The sequence below is a fragment of the Vigna umbellata genome, chromosome 7, assembly GCF_029865625.1.
Source record: "Vigna umbellata cultivar VRB3 chromosome 7, Vumbellata_1.0, whole genome shotgun sequence".
NCBI lineage: Eukaryota > Viridiplantae > Streptophyta > Magnoliopsida > Fabales > Fabaceae > Vigna > Vigna umbellata.
Window position 1 is genome coordinate 18,920,596 of NC_142171.1, and position 16,381 is coordinate 18,936,976.

The 16,381-nt window shown below is 30.8% G+C and overlaps 2 protein-coding genes across 2 annotated transcripts; one reads left to right on the forward strand and one right to left on the reverse strand.

The window, feature by feature from the left end:
• Window positions 1-3,405: 3,405 nt before the first annotated feature.
• Window positions 3,406-7,404, forward strand: LOC148195308 (ATP sulfurylase 2-like). Its single transcript, XM_088095437.1, has 5 exons — window positions 3,406-4,201; window positions 5,433-5,838; window positions 6,013-6,273; window positions 6,703-6,789; window positions 6,982-7,404. The coding sequence occupies exons 1-5, from the start codon at window positions 3,636-3,638 to the stop codon at window positions 7,114-7,116; spliced, it is 1,455 nt and encodes a 484-aa protein (XP_087951563.1). The 5' UTR covers window positions 3,406-3,635; the 3' UTR covers window positions 7,117-7,404.
• Window positions 7,405-13,451: 6,047 nt separating this feature from the next.
• LOC124822043 (blue copper protein-like) lies at window positions 13,452-14,691 on the reverse strand. The gene is made up of 3 exons (XM_088093756.1): window positions 14,497-14,691; window positions 13,962-14,378; window positions 13,452-13,837 (listed from the first exon to the last, which is right to left on the reverse strand). Exons 1-3 carry the CDS (start codon window positions 14,669-14,671, stop codon window positions 13,452-13,454), a joined length of 978 nt encoding a protein of 325 aa, XP_087949882.1. The 5' UTR covers window positions 14,672-14,691.
• Window positions 14,692-16,381: the final 1,690 nt, after the last annotated feature.

Below are 16,381 nucleotides of genomic sequence, written 5' to 3' on the forward strand. Positions count from 1 at the left end.
TCTTTCCACAATAACAACTATTTTGTACGAGTTAAAGCTTTTACCGGTGACTAAAAGTTTCATTTTTAACCATTCTTGTGTATGATTTATTGGAAAATATCTTTTCCTCCAAATATGTTTTTTACCTTCAGGTTACTCATCCTCTTGCTATAGTGCATGCATAATTGATTTTGGAGGAAATCAATCATTTTTAGGTAAGAATGTCCTTGTTTATCTTCAATGTGAATTTTATGATTTTTTTGTTTATATTATATGTTTGATTAATTTTAAATTTAGTAGATGTTTTATGTTTATATAATATTATATTTAAGAAGAAGAAGAAATTTGGTGTAGATATGAGGATAAAGAGATAAAATAAAAAGATAAAAAAAAATTATGTATGTTATAAATGCAAGATACCTAAATGTATATATGTTATTAAGCTAACTTTAACTAGACATAAAAATATTTTTTTTATTAGAATCATCTATCTGTTGAGTCCTATTAATGAAAAACACATCAAGGATCTCTTTGAATGAAATGAAAGTTGTAGAATGTCTTCATGGTAATGATTATGTTTTTAATGATAAAATAAATGCACACCATAACATTAACACTATCTTCTAAGATTTAACCAACCTTAAACCAAGTGTATTAAAACATGATATTAATATGAAATTTCAATGGTTCAGGACAATTTTGATTTGTAAGTTCACCTAAATTTAATGAGAAAGTAAAATAATTAGTTATTGAACTATCTTTTTGACATGTTCTTCTTATACAAGATATAGAAACAATTTGTTGAGGACTTATTAATAAGGATAAAAAGATTTTTCACTTAAAAGAGACTTGTATAGACTATCTAAGATGTTTATGATAACACATATAATTGGAAAGACGTCGAAATTGGATGTTTGATGAGGTTTTGAACTCACTACTATTGAAGTGAAATTCTTCTTCATATTGTGCAAACTATTCACAAGTCCAACAAAATCAATATTTAGAATATGTGACAATTTATACACAAACGAAAAATTAGTATATGTGAGCATGTGGTTCACATGGTAAGTACATAAAAAAGAGAAATTGTATTTTTTTCTTATAACATCTTATATTACTGATGTTGGTTGTAAAAGAAAAACTTGAGTTACCTACCATATTAATGAAGTTTTAAAGTAAACTCATATGTGAATGTTTAGTAATAAATTTGTTGATGAATGATCTAGAAGGACACATATAAGTCTAATATTTTTTTTAATATTATACACATGTAAGTAAACACACATAAATCTTTCATAGAAAGAAAGAATAAGGGAAATAGTTCTTGTTATAAGTGAAAAGTCAAATATACGAAGATAAAAAACTTGTTCATGCTTTTAAATATGAATAGAAAGTCACGTATCAAGAAAGTTTAAGTCTACTTTATACTTCACATATTCAACTAAAATAAAAAATTCATTATAAAATATAATTGAGTTTTTAAGTCTCTAATTACAACAGTATTATCCTTCTTTTCCTTCCATCTTGATGTACAAACCATATTTCAACAAAAAAAACAACCTCAACAATATAAAAAGGAACCACAACAAAATAAAAAAGAAAAACACCAAGACCATCACTAATATAGACCTAATTACTCTAATTATTAGACATTTAGTTTTAATTTTGAACTTTTTAAATTGTGTTAGCATTAAGATTATGTTTTGTTAGAACTTGATTTATATTATATTTTCTTATAGCTTAATTTTGTATTATCAATTGTTAGCACTTGATTATAGATTATATGTTTTTAGCTCTTGGTTTGGATTATACGTCGTTATAACTTGATTTAGATTACCCGATATTAGTTAAATTATGTTTTGTTAGAGTTTCATTGGATTCTGACATGTGGACCAACTTTATTTGAATTAGTTACATGTTGGTAAAATTTGAATGTCATTACATTGGTGATGCGTTGATAAAATTTTATTTTATTACAATTGAATCTTAAAAATATATTCAAATCCCCAAACAAAAATAAATATATTTTTTTCTAATTAACAGATGTTATACCGACAAATATTTTTTTTACCAAGGAATTATTGCTAAGTATTTTAATATTCCTCAAATATTTTGCTATACATACAGATTTATTTTCGGTAATCCACGTGTTTGTTACATATTGGTGATATTTTCGTACATACAGATGTTTACAATATTTTATATGCCCTTTGATGCTGGAAAATACTCCTGGTCATTACCCGTGGATTATTCCATATATAGTACTGACAAAATTATTTCTATGTGTAAATGTACTTATATGTAATTACTTAGTAATATCTAATTTTGCGACGAATTTAATATTTTATCTACAATTTTTTCCCTAAAAAATTGATTTTTTAATATCAATAAAAAAGTATAATTTTTTTTAAATATTTAATAAATAAATAAATATAATAAAGACACAATTAAAAATATCACAATTAGTCAAACTTTAAACTTAGTTAAACTTTTAATATATTAACAAAAATGAAAAAAAAAGTTATAATATTTAAGGACGTATTCCCCACATTTCACGATCAAGAAAGAAGTTACCATTTTTATATGAAAAATAATTAATATACATTTATGATCATTTAAGATGAAAATTAATTCTTATTTAATTAAGGAGGTTCTCTGTATATATATAAATTAAGAAACAAATCAATTTAAACCTTTTGTGCACCCGTTGTATAGAATGAAACAATAAGGGCAATAGAGGAAAAGTATTTATTTTATTATCACAGTAAATATTATTAGTAATTTAACATGCTTTTTTATTTGATAACGTAACTAATGATTGGAAAAAGTTAACAATTAAAAGCTTTAAATATTTTTATTATCATCGTTATGATTTTATTTAAATTACACTAATTTCATATTACCAACCAAACAATTAATATTACATAAAACTAATTTTTAAAATTTTATTTTTATTATTAATATTAATATTTTTTGTAACATCTTCTCTTCCAATTTTTACTTTTTTATTTTCTTAGAATAGACAAACAAATATTTGGATCATAATAAGTTGTTTATCATAAATCTTAAATAGTTTATGTTTGCAAATATTTATTCATCACAAAATTTAAAATGTCTATCAACCTAAGAATGTGTATTAGTAATTACACATATTTTTATATTGTTATTATTATTATTATTTTATGCATAATATAATTCGATATAAAAAAAACAGCATAGTATATTTCTAAAAATATTTAAGTCTAACATAGTAGTCTAACTTGTTTCTGTTCCTTGTCCTTGTTTTAGTGAGCACATACCAAGTGATTGAATTTTGAGTTTGGTGCGGTTTGAACAAGGAACGGTTCTACCTTTAGCTTTGAGGCTTTAAGTACAAATCATGGTCCCCAGTTGCAGCAGCAATGACTGCCACCATTTTCTCGTCCACACACTCAAAAAGGCATACGAACCCACTTGCGTGGCCTTATCACTCCAACATGTTCGCCATATTCATAGGTAGTGGTTGCCACTGAAACTGTGCCACACCATAATACCATAACACTCCTTGGTTTTGCTTCTGTGTTCCCCACGTTACACGCGTTCGTTTCTCACTTTCCCTTCTCTTCACAGCCTTACTTCTTTCTCTCTCCAACAACACTCCATTTTCCTTCTATAGCATGTCTCTAAGTCTAACCATCAAGCTACACTTGGCTTCATCTTCTTCCTCCCACCTCACCCACCACCACCATGCAAAAAAGGTAACAACTTTCGAAACTTGTTGCTACAACGCCAAGATTCGTCCCAAGCCCATTTATAGCACCAACCCTTTGATCATCCCCGCGTGTAGAGTTAGGCCAAGAGTGCAGTGTGGTGCCATGGTCAAGAGTTCTCTGATAGAGCCTGATGGGGGGGCATTGGTGGATCTTGTGGTGCCTGAGAGTGTGAGGGGTGCTAAGATCATTGAGGCCGAGACGCTGCCCAAGGTGCAGCTCACAAGGATTGATCTTGAGTGGGTGCATGTGGTGGGGGAAGGGTGGGCTAGTCCCTTGAGAGGGTTCATGAGGGAGGATGAGTATCTTCAGAGTTTGCATTTCAATTCCCTTAGGGTCAAGGATGGTTCTTTCGTGAACATGTCCCTTCCCATTGTGTTGGCCATTGATGACGATACCAAAGGGAGAATTGGGTCCTCTTCGCATGTGGCGTTGCTGGGGCCTGATGGAGATTTTGTTGCAATTCTTCGAAGGTTAGTTAGTCTGATGGCGTATTTTTGTTTCTGGTTGGTGTTTAATTTCTTGTTGATCGTTCAATTGTGGTGTTTTGTGTGAATTTTGGTGGGATAGTTTAGTGAGTAAAATTGTGAAAGGAACAGATACCATTGCAGAAATTTTTGAAGAAATTGCCATTGCAGAAGGGGTTGGTTGAAGAAATTTTTTGAAACCCCCAAGAAAGGGGATTGGTCAGCTGCCAGAAATATGCGCTGGTAGATGATTTGTGAACATTAATGTAAATGGCTATTGTAAAACTGAACAGTAAGCTCTACGGAAGGATGAGTGAAAGGTAACAGAAATTATATGTTGAACCATCTTAGTCAAATTAAAACTTTTTATCCTCAAATGTTAAAATGTTGAAATGCCAAACTTGCTGAGCTAGGATGGGAATTGCTTCCATTCCGATCCCCTAGTGCAGGTGGCAACAAACTGCAGCTGGCATTGTGTTGTGGAGATATCTCCTGTGTTAGAACTTGTTCATAAACAGTGTGGCAATCCATTTCACTGTCTTTGGATGATATGTGGAAAGGGAATTGGGCCTTAAAAAATGGCATGTTTCAATAGGGTTGGAAGTCCAAAAGTATCAAATAGTCTTGGAATGATTTCAAATAGGTGATCTGAAGTATCACTATCTAGTCTCCATTGTTTAGAGACATGAATTTGAGTTTGGAATGGTCTAGCTGAGATGAAAGGTCTTAGGTTCTGCTTCAAATTCCTGAAAGGCAAGAAAGTCTTGCTGAGCCTCCTCTCTTGCTACCAAGTTATGAAGTGGCTCAGTTAAAATCTGAGATGACCATAAATGGAACCAGTTCTTCTCACAAAGTCCTCATCTTTATAAAATTATGTTGTCACAATACCCTGTTAAAAACCAGATTGAGATCTACATTCATTTTTTTCTATGTGTAGGGAAAAAACTATCATGATGAGAAGATCTTGTCTGTGTAGGGGAGACCTTAAATAACTGAGGGAAAGACTTATGAAAATTGTTAAGAAATATTGACCTTTCCTAACTTCTTGTATTTTCATAAGTCTCACATTTTAGTACCTGGATGATTAATGTTCTCTTCAGTTTCAGTCTTCTGGTTTGTTTTAACTGTAAGCCATAAAGTTATTTTGAAAATAAGATTGTTGAAGTACATTAGCTATGTAAGTAAATTTCTGTCATGGCCTCTCTTAGCTGTGATTAACCATTAATCTCCTATGCAGTGTTGAAATCTACAAGCATAACAAGGAAGAGAGAATAGCTAGAACTTGGGGAACCACTGCTCCTGGATTACCTTATGTTGAGGAGGTCATCACTCGAGCTGGAAATTGGCTTATTGGAGGAGATTTGGAAGTGCTGAAACCTATCAAATATAATGATGGTCTTGATGACTACAGGCTCTCTCCCAAACAACTCCGAGACGAATTTGACAAACGTGAAGCCGATGCAGTTTTTGCCTTCCAGTTAAGAAACCCTGTGCACAATGGCCATGCCTTGTTAATGAATGATACTCGCAAACGCCTTCTGGAAATGGGCTACAAAAATCCAATTTTACTGCTTCATCCTCTTGGAGGATTCACAAAGGTTGATGATGTTCCCTTGGATGTTAGGATGGAGCAACATAGTAAGGTAATTCCTAGAGTAACCGTAATGTTAATGTGAATGAGAATGTTCTGTATCAATGTATGCTCAGAAATGACCTTGGAAGTGATTAAACTGTTGTGCATTTTCAGAAATCTATTCATTTTATTATTGAAAAATCCATGGAATTTTATCCTCAAATCCTTTTGTGTTTATGCTTAGGTCCTGGAAGATGGAGTTCTTGATCCCGAGACTACCATAGTTGCCATATTTCCATCGCCTATGCATTATGCTGGTCCAACTGAAGTACAGTGGCATGCCAAGGCACGCATAAATGCAGGTGCAAACTTCTATATTGTTGGTCGTGATCCAGCAGGTATGGGTCACCCAACTGAGAAAAGGGATTTGTATGACCCTGATCATGGAAAGAAGGTTCTTAGCATGGCTCCTGGTTTGGAGAAGCTTAACATTTTGCCATTCAGGGTAAGAAGTATTACTTTTACATGTGCCTATAGCTTCTTAATCCAGTGAGAGTTACCTTCTTTCAATGCTATCTTCTGCATGATGTTTTGCTTAGTATTTTGTACTTAGTTTCTTTCAAGCTGATACTCAATTAAATCAAGTAATCAACTACTTAGTCATGCATACCATGACTTGTTTTTGGGATGAGAAATAACATTGTTTTGTTCATATATGTAGAAAGTTGTTCACTTAAGCTTAATATACTAACTACCGTTATGATGCTGAATTGTTTGTTTTCTTCTGTGACTGTTTGGACGATAGATATATGTCTGATAATATATACTACCTACCATTATGATGCGGAATTGTTTGTTTTCTTCTGTGACTGTTTGGACCATAGATATATGTCTGATAATACCTGTTTTCTTGTATGCCATTTTTAAATTACAGGTGGCAGCTTATGACACAAAGGTTAATAAGATGGCATTTTTTGACCCAACCCGTGCTAAAGATTTCCTCTTTATTTCTGGAACCAAGGTATTTGATTCCCTGTCCTTCAATTATAACATGTTAATTGCAAGATATTGAGATGCTGGTTCTGTGAATAGAATCAAACTTTTACACTCCAATATAACATGTATCATCAAGTTTAGTTTCTGAAATCCTTTGACAATTGAGCAACATTTCTTTACAAATTTTCATGGTTTCTTTGATGATTTATGTTTGTAGATGCGGGCTTTTGCGAGAAGCGGGGAGAACCCACCAGAAGGTTTCATGTGTCCAAGTGGGTGGAATGTTCTTGTGAAGTACTATGAGAGTTTGCAGGCAGAGGAACCATCTGAGCAGCCTGTGCTATCTACCTAGACATAACTAGAAGTAGAAGTTTAGCATGAATTGATTCCAAAGGGAGAGTGTTAAAAACACAGTTCTGGGAGTGCCAATTTTTGTGCCTGGTCTTCCAGCTTCATGATGAAGATTTAATCAATGCGCAAGCATATTTGAATTTTTTGTACTATATTGAATCATCTTTTTCTTTTGAAGTTACTATGACTGAGGAATTTGTTGTGGTGCATCAAGCATGATTGCAGATGTAGTCTTCTACTGTAGACTCCTGTAAGACCAGTTTAATAAGAGTTAGGAAAATTCACCACAGCCTTGGTGCTTATGTCCATCATGGGAAACGGTTCATAACTGCAATTGTGGTCGCAACTTGAAGGATTTTGAAGTTTGTGATCATCATGATCGTAACTGTGCTGCATTATCTGTGTTTGTCAACAATTTTTCATAATATTAAAGATTGTGACCACAATTTAGATGAGTTAGAAATTTGCTGAGATGTGATTACTCGTATGTTACCGTGTTGGGCAAGTGTATCAAGATGTGATTTTATGATAGAAGAAAAGTTTAATAAGTTTGAAAGAATTTCATAAATTTATATTTTCAATTAAACTTTTATTAAATTTTTGGTTTGCTGTACTTCGAATTTTTTGTTTTTAATTTAGTTTTTTTATAATTTGATTTTTTCGTTATTATGAGACTATTATTTTGTTTTCTTACCTTATTTATTTATTTTTATTTTTAGTAAAAAAATGTGAGATTTTGTAATTAATATAAAATAATATTAAAGGTAGTGTAAAATGAATTAAAAGTGACTTTTATTATTTTTATCCAAAATATGTTGATGATGAGATTGTTACGCTTTCATGATATTTCACATTATCAACTACACTAACCAGGAAACTTTGTCACATTTTTAAGTACAAATTCATTTAAAAATATTTAAATTTATCATGAAGCTTAATTAAATTTCAAATAAATTTTGTTATAATGCTGCATTATTTAATTGCTGCTTTCTCAGTGTTGAACCATCTTTGAGAGATAAAAAAGTCTAGGGAAACATAATTTGATGACTATTTATTATATTTAACTAATTTCTTTCTTTAATTTTATTTTATAATGCCAATTTTTCTCTATTAATTACCTAATTTGGTCCCTGCCAAATTTGTGGGTTGGCTATTAGGTTTCTAAAGAAAAATTCATGCATTTGGATCTTTGAAAAATTTCCCTTCTATGAAGTAAATATGAACCATTAAATCTATTAAATGACATTGTGACTTTTTTTTAAGGACTAAAAACCTTCTAACTCTTCTAAGGTTAATAATCTTAACATAATAATATACTGGGCACAGGAGATCGGATATCCCAATCTGGACATTGAATATCGATGTCTTCTAACTAAAATTGATAAGAAGTCATGGATTGGATAGTTTTATTTTAGATTATAACTGATCAGATATAAAATATCCATCAAAATTGACAGGTTTTATCAATTGAACCAGTGAGTTTAAATATAATTTTGAGAACTATATTTAATAAAAAAATCTAACAAACGCACTTCTCTCAAACGAAATTTAAACTTGATTAACCTTATTATATATTGTAGAATATTAGTATCTTTCTTTAGACTCAATTCTAATTTATATATGAAAGTAGTTAATTAGGTCAATTGTTCAAACACTATCTCAGGTTAGTCCTTTATCAAAGTTTTATTTATCTCCTTACCAATATTAGATGAAAGAAAACTATACACTATATAAGAGCTTAGAATAATGAGGTACACCATTAATGTTGTGTAGTCACACGAAACCGTGAACATGGGAGCGAAAAGGAGAGGACAACGTTAGCATGTGATCATGGTATGGTCGGCCATTCGAGAGAGGCTGGAGGTGGTGTTCCATTATTTCAGAACTTCCTTCTTTTTCAGTTTCAAAAGTACTCTATTACCCAACTTTAATAGCATCAATGAATGTCAAATTAATGCAATAAAATTTCATAAGTTGATCCACTTTCCCTCCCTAAAAACAAAAATTTATCGCAAAAGATCCTTTCACAACTTATTCTCAATTGTTACTTCAACAAATGCAAATTTCCCCTTTTTTAAATTATATATATATATATATATATATATATATATATATATATATATATAAATACTTCAACACATTTTAACGGGTAAGTATCAACTGTTTCCGTGTTGCAGAATAATAAAAAAAGGAAATAAGTGTATATGATACCTAAATAGTGACGGTTCAAGTAATGTGACTAAAGATGGAAGCAGCAATATATCCTACAAACTAGTGGTCATGTCACATACGGTGACAATAACAAAAGTAAAATCCTTAGCACCGAAAAGGTAAGAACTCCATTTGAAATTGAAAATGTGTTGCTATGTGACAAATGCTTAAAATTTACCTTTGAAGTAAATCATTGATCTGTTATGCATCATCTGATGAATTAGTTTTTATTGGTAAAATATACCAAAACATTTGCATGGTTGACTTTGAAAACACATCTTTGATGAATTAATACATATGGACTTGTTTGGCCCATCTAGAATAAGAAGTATAGGAGGAAATTACTCTGCATTAGTACTTGTTGATGACTTCCCTAGATTTACTTGGACTTTCTTTATCTTATCTAAACGTGATATCCTAAAGGTTTTTAGGAAATTTGTATCTGTTAGTCAAAATGAAAAGAATTGAAAATCAAGTCAATTAGGAGTGATCATGGGGTGAGTTCCAAGCCATGATCTTCATGTCTTTTGAATTCCAATCTTCATGGAGTATCATGAGTCTAGAGGAGATTTGTTCTTCCAACTGTTTAGTCCTTGACTTTGTCATAAGTCCTTTGAATTGTAAAGGCTATTCCTCAAGTTCTTCTTCTATAGGATGAAGGGATAGTCCTCTATCACAAGTTCTTTGTTTTAATCGATTTAAGTTATTTACCTAATCGATTAAAACAGACAGTATTGTGTCTTTGCTATATGTACATACATATATATATATATATATGTGTGTATATATATATATATATATGTATGTATGTATGTATGTGTGTGTATATATATATGTATGTATGTGTGTGTGTGTGTGTTTGGCTCCTTTTCCAAGTACAAAAAATGTCACAAGAGCATTCATTTGTTAAACAAGAACATCCTTTGAGCATTCTTGGAAAGAAAAACATCAATTGAGGAAAATCAAGGCTACAACTTGCTAGAATAAAGCGAAAGAGCTAAGAAGAATCTAGTTTCAGTTTTCTCTATAATACCTACATTAGAGTTAAGAAGCATCTGCTTGAATACTATGTCCTTTGCTGTGTAGGCAAGGTTCTTGGTGTGAGTGTGTGTAGACTCATCTTAAGGAGTTAATTGTTTTTGTTAAAGATTTAGATTACATAGAAGATCTTGTAAATCTATAATCTTAACATTCTTATATAGTGGATGTCCTTCCAACTTAAGTTGTTGGATGAATATTGGATGTAAACTCTTTAAGAGTTGAACTAGTATAAAATCTTGTGTGGTTTACTTCATTTTATTTTCTTCCTAATCTGTTAAATATTTAAAAGGTTGAGAAGTTCATCTTAAACAAATTTTACACACTAGAACTTTTCAAGAAAGGTAAAACCAGTTTTAAACCAATTCACCCCTTTCTTGGTTGAGATATATTGATCCTATAATTCTAACAAAATATACATATTAAAAGGTCCTATATAGCTAAAGATATTATTATATTAAGTCAAAAGCATAATAATGTTTTCAAAAGATAACATATGCATAGCAAGATCATCCTAAACCTATATTACATCATCACCATCTTCTTGAACTAGATCAACCGCTACCTCATCATCTGCTCATACAATTTAGGTGATCATTGCAAACATGAAAAACACATAGACAGAAACAAACATCGAAGAAATAATAAGCTAATGTACGAAAATAACAACCATACAAGAGATTTTAACACACGTAAAACAATCCTATCACATATCAATACTCACACTAGTGGTAGTGGAACAACTTATCCACCCAAGCTACCATACACAAGGTTAGTCCGTCAACCATCTTTGACCAATGTAAAGCTCCTAGACTAGATACTCTTGCACCTTTCACCACATATCGCACTATTCTCTGCTTGAGATTAGATGATTATTAGAGTGACAGAATAACTCTCAATAGTAATATATCAATACATACACTGATGAATGTTACCATAGAATCTTCCCACAAAATTCATGGAATCACACCAACACATATACCATACTCACCATTACCACATTTTCATACATGAATAAACACCATGCACACTTAAACATGCATCAAGTACATTGTAAATTCATTTCAAACAACCATGGAATAACAAAACTAAAACATGTATATTGGCAAACAAAAATGGCACCCAACACTAGTCTTCTCGCAAAAGGTGACGGTCGTAGAAGTTCCTGTGCTCAACTCCAAACCTTTTACAAAATGTGGCGCTTAGTAGTAATCCTAGCGCTTAGATTCATTCTTCTCGCAAAAAGACTTGCTCAATGAAACCGTCATGTTGCTCAATGTCATGGAACATAAATGCTTCAGCCTTATAGAAAATGATGCTCAGTGGTGGCTTACTACTGCTCAACGGCAAAACATTCACACTTATGAGCATTCAGGGGTACAAAACTGGTGCTCGACGACTTACAACTCAAATGCTCACAGATTTGCACAATAAACTAGCGCTCAATAGCATTTTGCTATTGTTTAGCGTTATATCAGATATCAACATAGTAAATTCTATGATTTGGAGAAAAAGTAACCTGTTTAAATGGTCAAATTAGTATTCCCAACTTTGTACTTTGATAGAAAAAAAATAACTTTTAAATGTTATGGCACATACCAAGTTGCTTAATTCATTAGATCCTAAATTCCTCAATTCAACACCAATTCAATCAATTCAAACAACATATAAGCATCCAACCTAAACCAAATTTCAATAGATCAAACTTGATAATGTCAATCAATCATGCAAAAATATAAATGTCAATACATTTATAACTTAAAAATAGAGTATTTAGCTTCCTTTGCCTACAAGACAACCAAATAGCTTAATAGACCTAAAAACACCTCCAAATGCACATGTAACTGTATCTGCTCTATGAACAACGCAAACACGGTCAGGACACACTATTAGATCCACACATCAACAAAGAATCTTAAATAAAGCTCAAACACCATATGCAAACTAAAATAATCTACATTCATAGAAAAACATACAGAATAAGAAAAGAGCATAAAACTAACTTGCAAAAACTAATTGAATAGAAGTGTAGAACTTGTCTCAAGAATTGACAATTAGAAAATTTAGAGAGAAAGAAAAAAAACTGAAAAAAAAGACGTTTAAAAAAATTGTGTGATTTAAGATAATAAAACTCGTCTATAAGAATAAAACTTATATCTTAAACTTTTATTATTAAAATAATTAAGTTTCACTATTTTAAATATACTATCAATTCTAAAACACGATTTTCTAAATTCTTACATAAATAATACTATTTTATGAAATAAAAATAAAATATATTAAATAATCAAGTGTTTAGAAATCTATTATAATATAAATTAATATTATTTAAATAAATTAATTATTATTTTTTATACTGTATTTTTTTCTTTTATAATCGTTCATTACTTTGTTATCAATAAGAAAATATATTTGTATTAAATGATGAGGTGATTAGAGAAAAATATAATATAAATTAATAGATTATTATTTTAAATAACTTTCTAGAGAGACATGTAATAGTAAAAAAAATAATTAAAGCGTGAGATGCCTAAAAACAAATAACAATTGCTACTTTTGTCAACAAAATAAACACATGAGTAAGAAAGTAATTTCTCTAATATTTTTTTCTTATATTGTATTAGACAATAAATATTTATTAGAAAGAGTAAAATTATACAATAAATATATATAAAAGATCTCAAATTTTGGAATCACTTTTCACAATAAAATATATTTCAAAGTAACCACAAAATATTTTATATTTTATCGGATAAAACAAGAAAGGAAAAGAAGAAAAAGAGTAAAGCTATTATAATACACATTAATATTCATTTGAAATAGGTAAAATGGTCTTAAAAAATAAACTTTTATAATTTTTTAAAAAAGAAGAAAATAAAAAATAAGTAAAAATAGTATAAAAAAATGTAAAAAAATGATGTATATAAACGTATATTCTTTAAAGAAAAAAGAAATTGTAAGATACAAAGGAAGTTATAAATTTACTGTCACCCTGAAAATAATTTAAAGAAAAGGGAATTCCTGAAATACAATAAAAGTCGACAAGAATAACCCGTTCCAAACAATCCTAACTACAATCTCACATCTCTAACAGAAGAAAGCCAAGAGAAGTGAAAGAAGGGTGGCAGAACCTCCAACAAGTCCGACAGATGCAGCTTCAGAGTTCTGTGGGAGAGGGATGAGAGAGCTTGAGGGAGAAGGGGGGGGAGGAGCGGTGGCGGCTGGAGGAGGGGTAGCGACAGGGGAAGACGAGGTGGCACTACTATTGTTGTCGGTGACATTGATGGCGAGTTTTTGACCTCCTTGACAGTGCCCTAGAACTCCACAGATGAAGAAGTGAGCACCAGATCTGTTCAAGGTCACTCTCACGGGTGTTGTGGTGTAAGTGGCAAGAGGAGAGGTTGAGTTGCAAAAGTCAAAATTCTCTTTTCTCACTTCCTCTACGTTGTGAGTATTGGATCGGTAGTTGAACACTGCAAAACACAAACAATAGAAGATATCGTTAGTTATTTGCTTCAAGCTTTGATCAACTATAAATGAGCCATAAATCTCTTAAAATCGTGTAAACGTTTAATTTAATGATGCATGTTGACTTACCTAGTATGTCTCCAGCCTTGAAAGTCTTGCCAGATGCCCAAGATGTGTAAGCTGCAGCACCGTTAGTGGGAACAGTCCAGCCTAAGCTCTCTCCAACAGTGAAAGTAACTGGTCCAGTGGATGGGCCTGGAGCTGGGGATAACATAGTGCTTGGTGTTGGTGAAGAACCACTCGTACTAGGTTGAGGGGCAGAAGAAGGAATGGAAGAAGCTCTACTAACAACGTTAATTTTCAATTTCTGACCAAGGGAACAATGTGATCCAAAGGTGCAAATGTAATATTGTTCCCCTGTCTCGTTTAGTGCCACGATCGCTGGACTGGAGGTAATGGTGAAAAGGGTATTCCCACCGTTGCATGTGTCATAAACTGATTTCGTCACCTTGGCTACGTCGTGATGGCCGTTGGAAAAGTTAAACACTGCAAAATTCATCAATAAAAAAAATTGAGTTGAAGCCTACATTGATTCATAAATTTGTAATCTTAATAATAACACACAATAAACCAATTAATTGATGGATTTAAGAGATTAACATACTGAGAGTATCCCCTACGACGAAGGTTTTTCCAGAAACCCAAGCGATGTAGGTTGCAGCACCCCTGGGAGGGATGGTCCAGCCGGCGAAATCACCCACCACGTGTCTGGTCTGTGCCATGGAGCCCTGAAGCAAGGTGGCTACTGCAAATAGCATGAGAAACACGCTTCTCGCCATAGATGTGTTCTTGGAAGTAAATCGCCTCTATGTATGTTGCTCTTTTCTCCTTCTTTTCCTTGTTCTCCTTCCAGTGATTGAATTGTGACGTTGAATGCTGATATTTTGTATAGGTATTTATAACTTTAGAGGAAATCGTTATAAAATTGTTCTAAAGATTATTTAAGATATAAGTAGATCATTTAAGATAATAGGTAATATGTTAAGAAGATTATATAAGATAATAAATTGTTTACTAAAAATATTATTTAAAATATAAATATATTATTTAAGATAATATATAGTCTATTAAAAACACCATTTTATATAATAGTTCACTAAAAAGAATTATATAAGATAATGTGTAGTCTATTAAAAATATTATTTAAGATAATATATTATTTGTATTTTATATTTATAGACGAGATATATTTTCATTTTTAATATAAAAGATAACTTAATGTTTGATAACCGTTTTAATGAAACGATTAATAAAAGCATTAAGATAAATGATTACGAAAGAGTAGTTAAGTAATTAGGATTAATAAATTGATTTAGTTTAGAGTCGTTAAAAGGCGTACAAAATGGAAGTGTATTGGGCAGTGGACCTGAACATAGTTAGTTACAATTATTTAAATAAAATATCAAGATTTAAAATAAAGATAGTTTTATCAAAATCTATTTTAAAAAAAATATTAATTATACGAAGACCGAGATAAAAAAAATAATTAACCTGTTGCAGGACTAAATATATTTAAAATTTGTTTGTTTCTTTATTTGAATTTTAATCATTTTCAAATGTTTTAGTTATATTTATTAAAATAATAATAGTATATAATTCTTAGTTTGAAAATAACAACTTTATTTTTACCTCATAGATACTATCTAAATACTGATAGAAAAAAAATAGATAGATGACAAAAGAGAGATTAATTTTTTTATATTTTTTTGCAAAGCAACCAGAAAAATATTTTATATTCTATATAAAAAAACTAATTTATCTCTTAGAATTATGGTCCAAACACAACAATTGATGAAATTGTAAAATTACAATTTTATTTTATCTTTGTAAATAAAATTCATTTTAAATAAAAATAACTAGTTTAAATTATTTCAAAATAAAAAATGAATTATTATTGAAAAGAAAAACTTTGTAATTAGTGTTACTAAATTAAAATAAAATATGATTGATAGAAATAATGTTGAAATAAATTGGGAGTGACTGTTTAAATAAAATAAAATTCTATTTGAAGTTCATTTAAATTAAAATATGTTAAAGGTTTTATTTGATTCCGGTCCTGTGATCCTGGTCAAAGCATGTGCATACAATGCATACATGTATGCTCCACTGAAGTTTGGTGGACATTGTTTTGCAATTGAATAAAGTATCCTCATGCAATTTAAACTTTCGGCTAAGAGCTTTCAGCATCCTTGGAAAGATGGGAAGAGAGATATTCCGTAGGAAGAGAGAGCAAGGCATGCATGGTCTTTCATACGGTATACTTTTCTCCACAAAACTAGTTTTAAACTTATGGTTAGGCATGAGTTGATGTAAATTTGAGTATTTATTAAAAGAGATTTAGAGTTTAAGAAAAAATATATAATAAATATATTAAGTTTATAATTAAGTTTTGAATATAATCTAATGTTAAAAGTATTTATAGGTTTAGAAAATTATTAAAATGTATGTAAACGTATCAATAGTATATTTTCTAAGTATAAAAGGTAAAA

What these genes read in the sequence shown, in the direction of transcription:
- LOC148195308 (XM_088095437.1), top strand. Translation starts at nt 3,636, where the DNA reads ATGTCTCTAAGTCTAACCATCAAGCTACACTTGGCTTCATCTTCTTCC. An exon ending in TTTGTTGCAATTCTTCGAAG is followed by an intron (nt 4,202 to 5,432) that starts GTTAGTTAGTCT and finishes TCTCCTATGCAG; the next exon opens with TGTTGAAATCTACAAGCATA. An exon ending in GGATGGAGCAACATAGTAAG is followed by an intron (nt 5,839 to 6,012) that starts GTAATTCCTAGA and finishes GTTTATGCTTAG; the next exon opens with GTCCTGGAAGATGGAGTTCT.
- LOC124822043 (XM_088093756.1), bottom strand. Translation starts at nt 14,671, where the DNA reads ATGGCGAGAAGCGTGTTTCTCATGCTATTTGCAGTAGCCACCTTGCTT. An exon ending in CGTCGTAGGGGATACTCTCA is followed by an intron (nt 14,379 to 14,496) that starts GTATGTTAATCT and finishes TGAATTTTGCAG; the next exon opens with TGTTTAACTTTTCCAACGGC. An exon ending in CAAGGCTGGAGACATACTAG is followed by an intron (nt 13,838 to 13,961) that starts GTAAGTCAACAT and finishes TGTGTTTTGCAG; the next exon opens with TGTTCAACTACCGATCCAAT.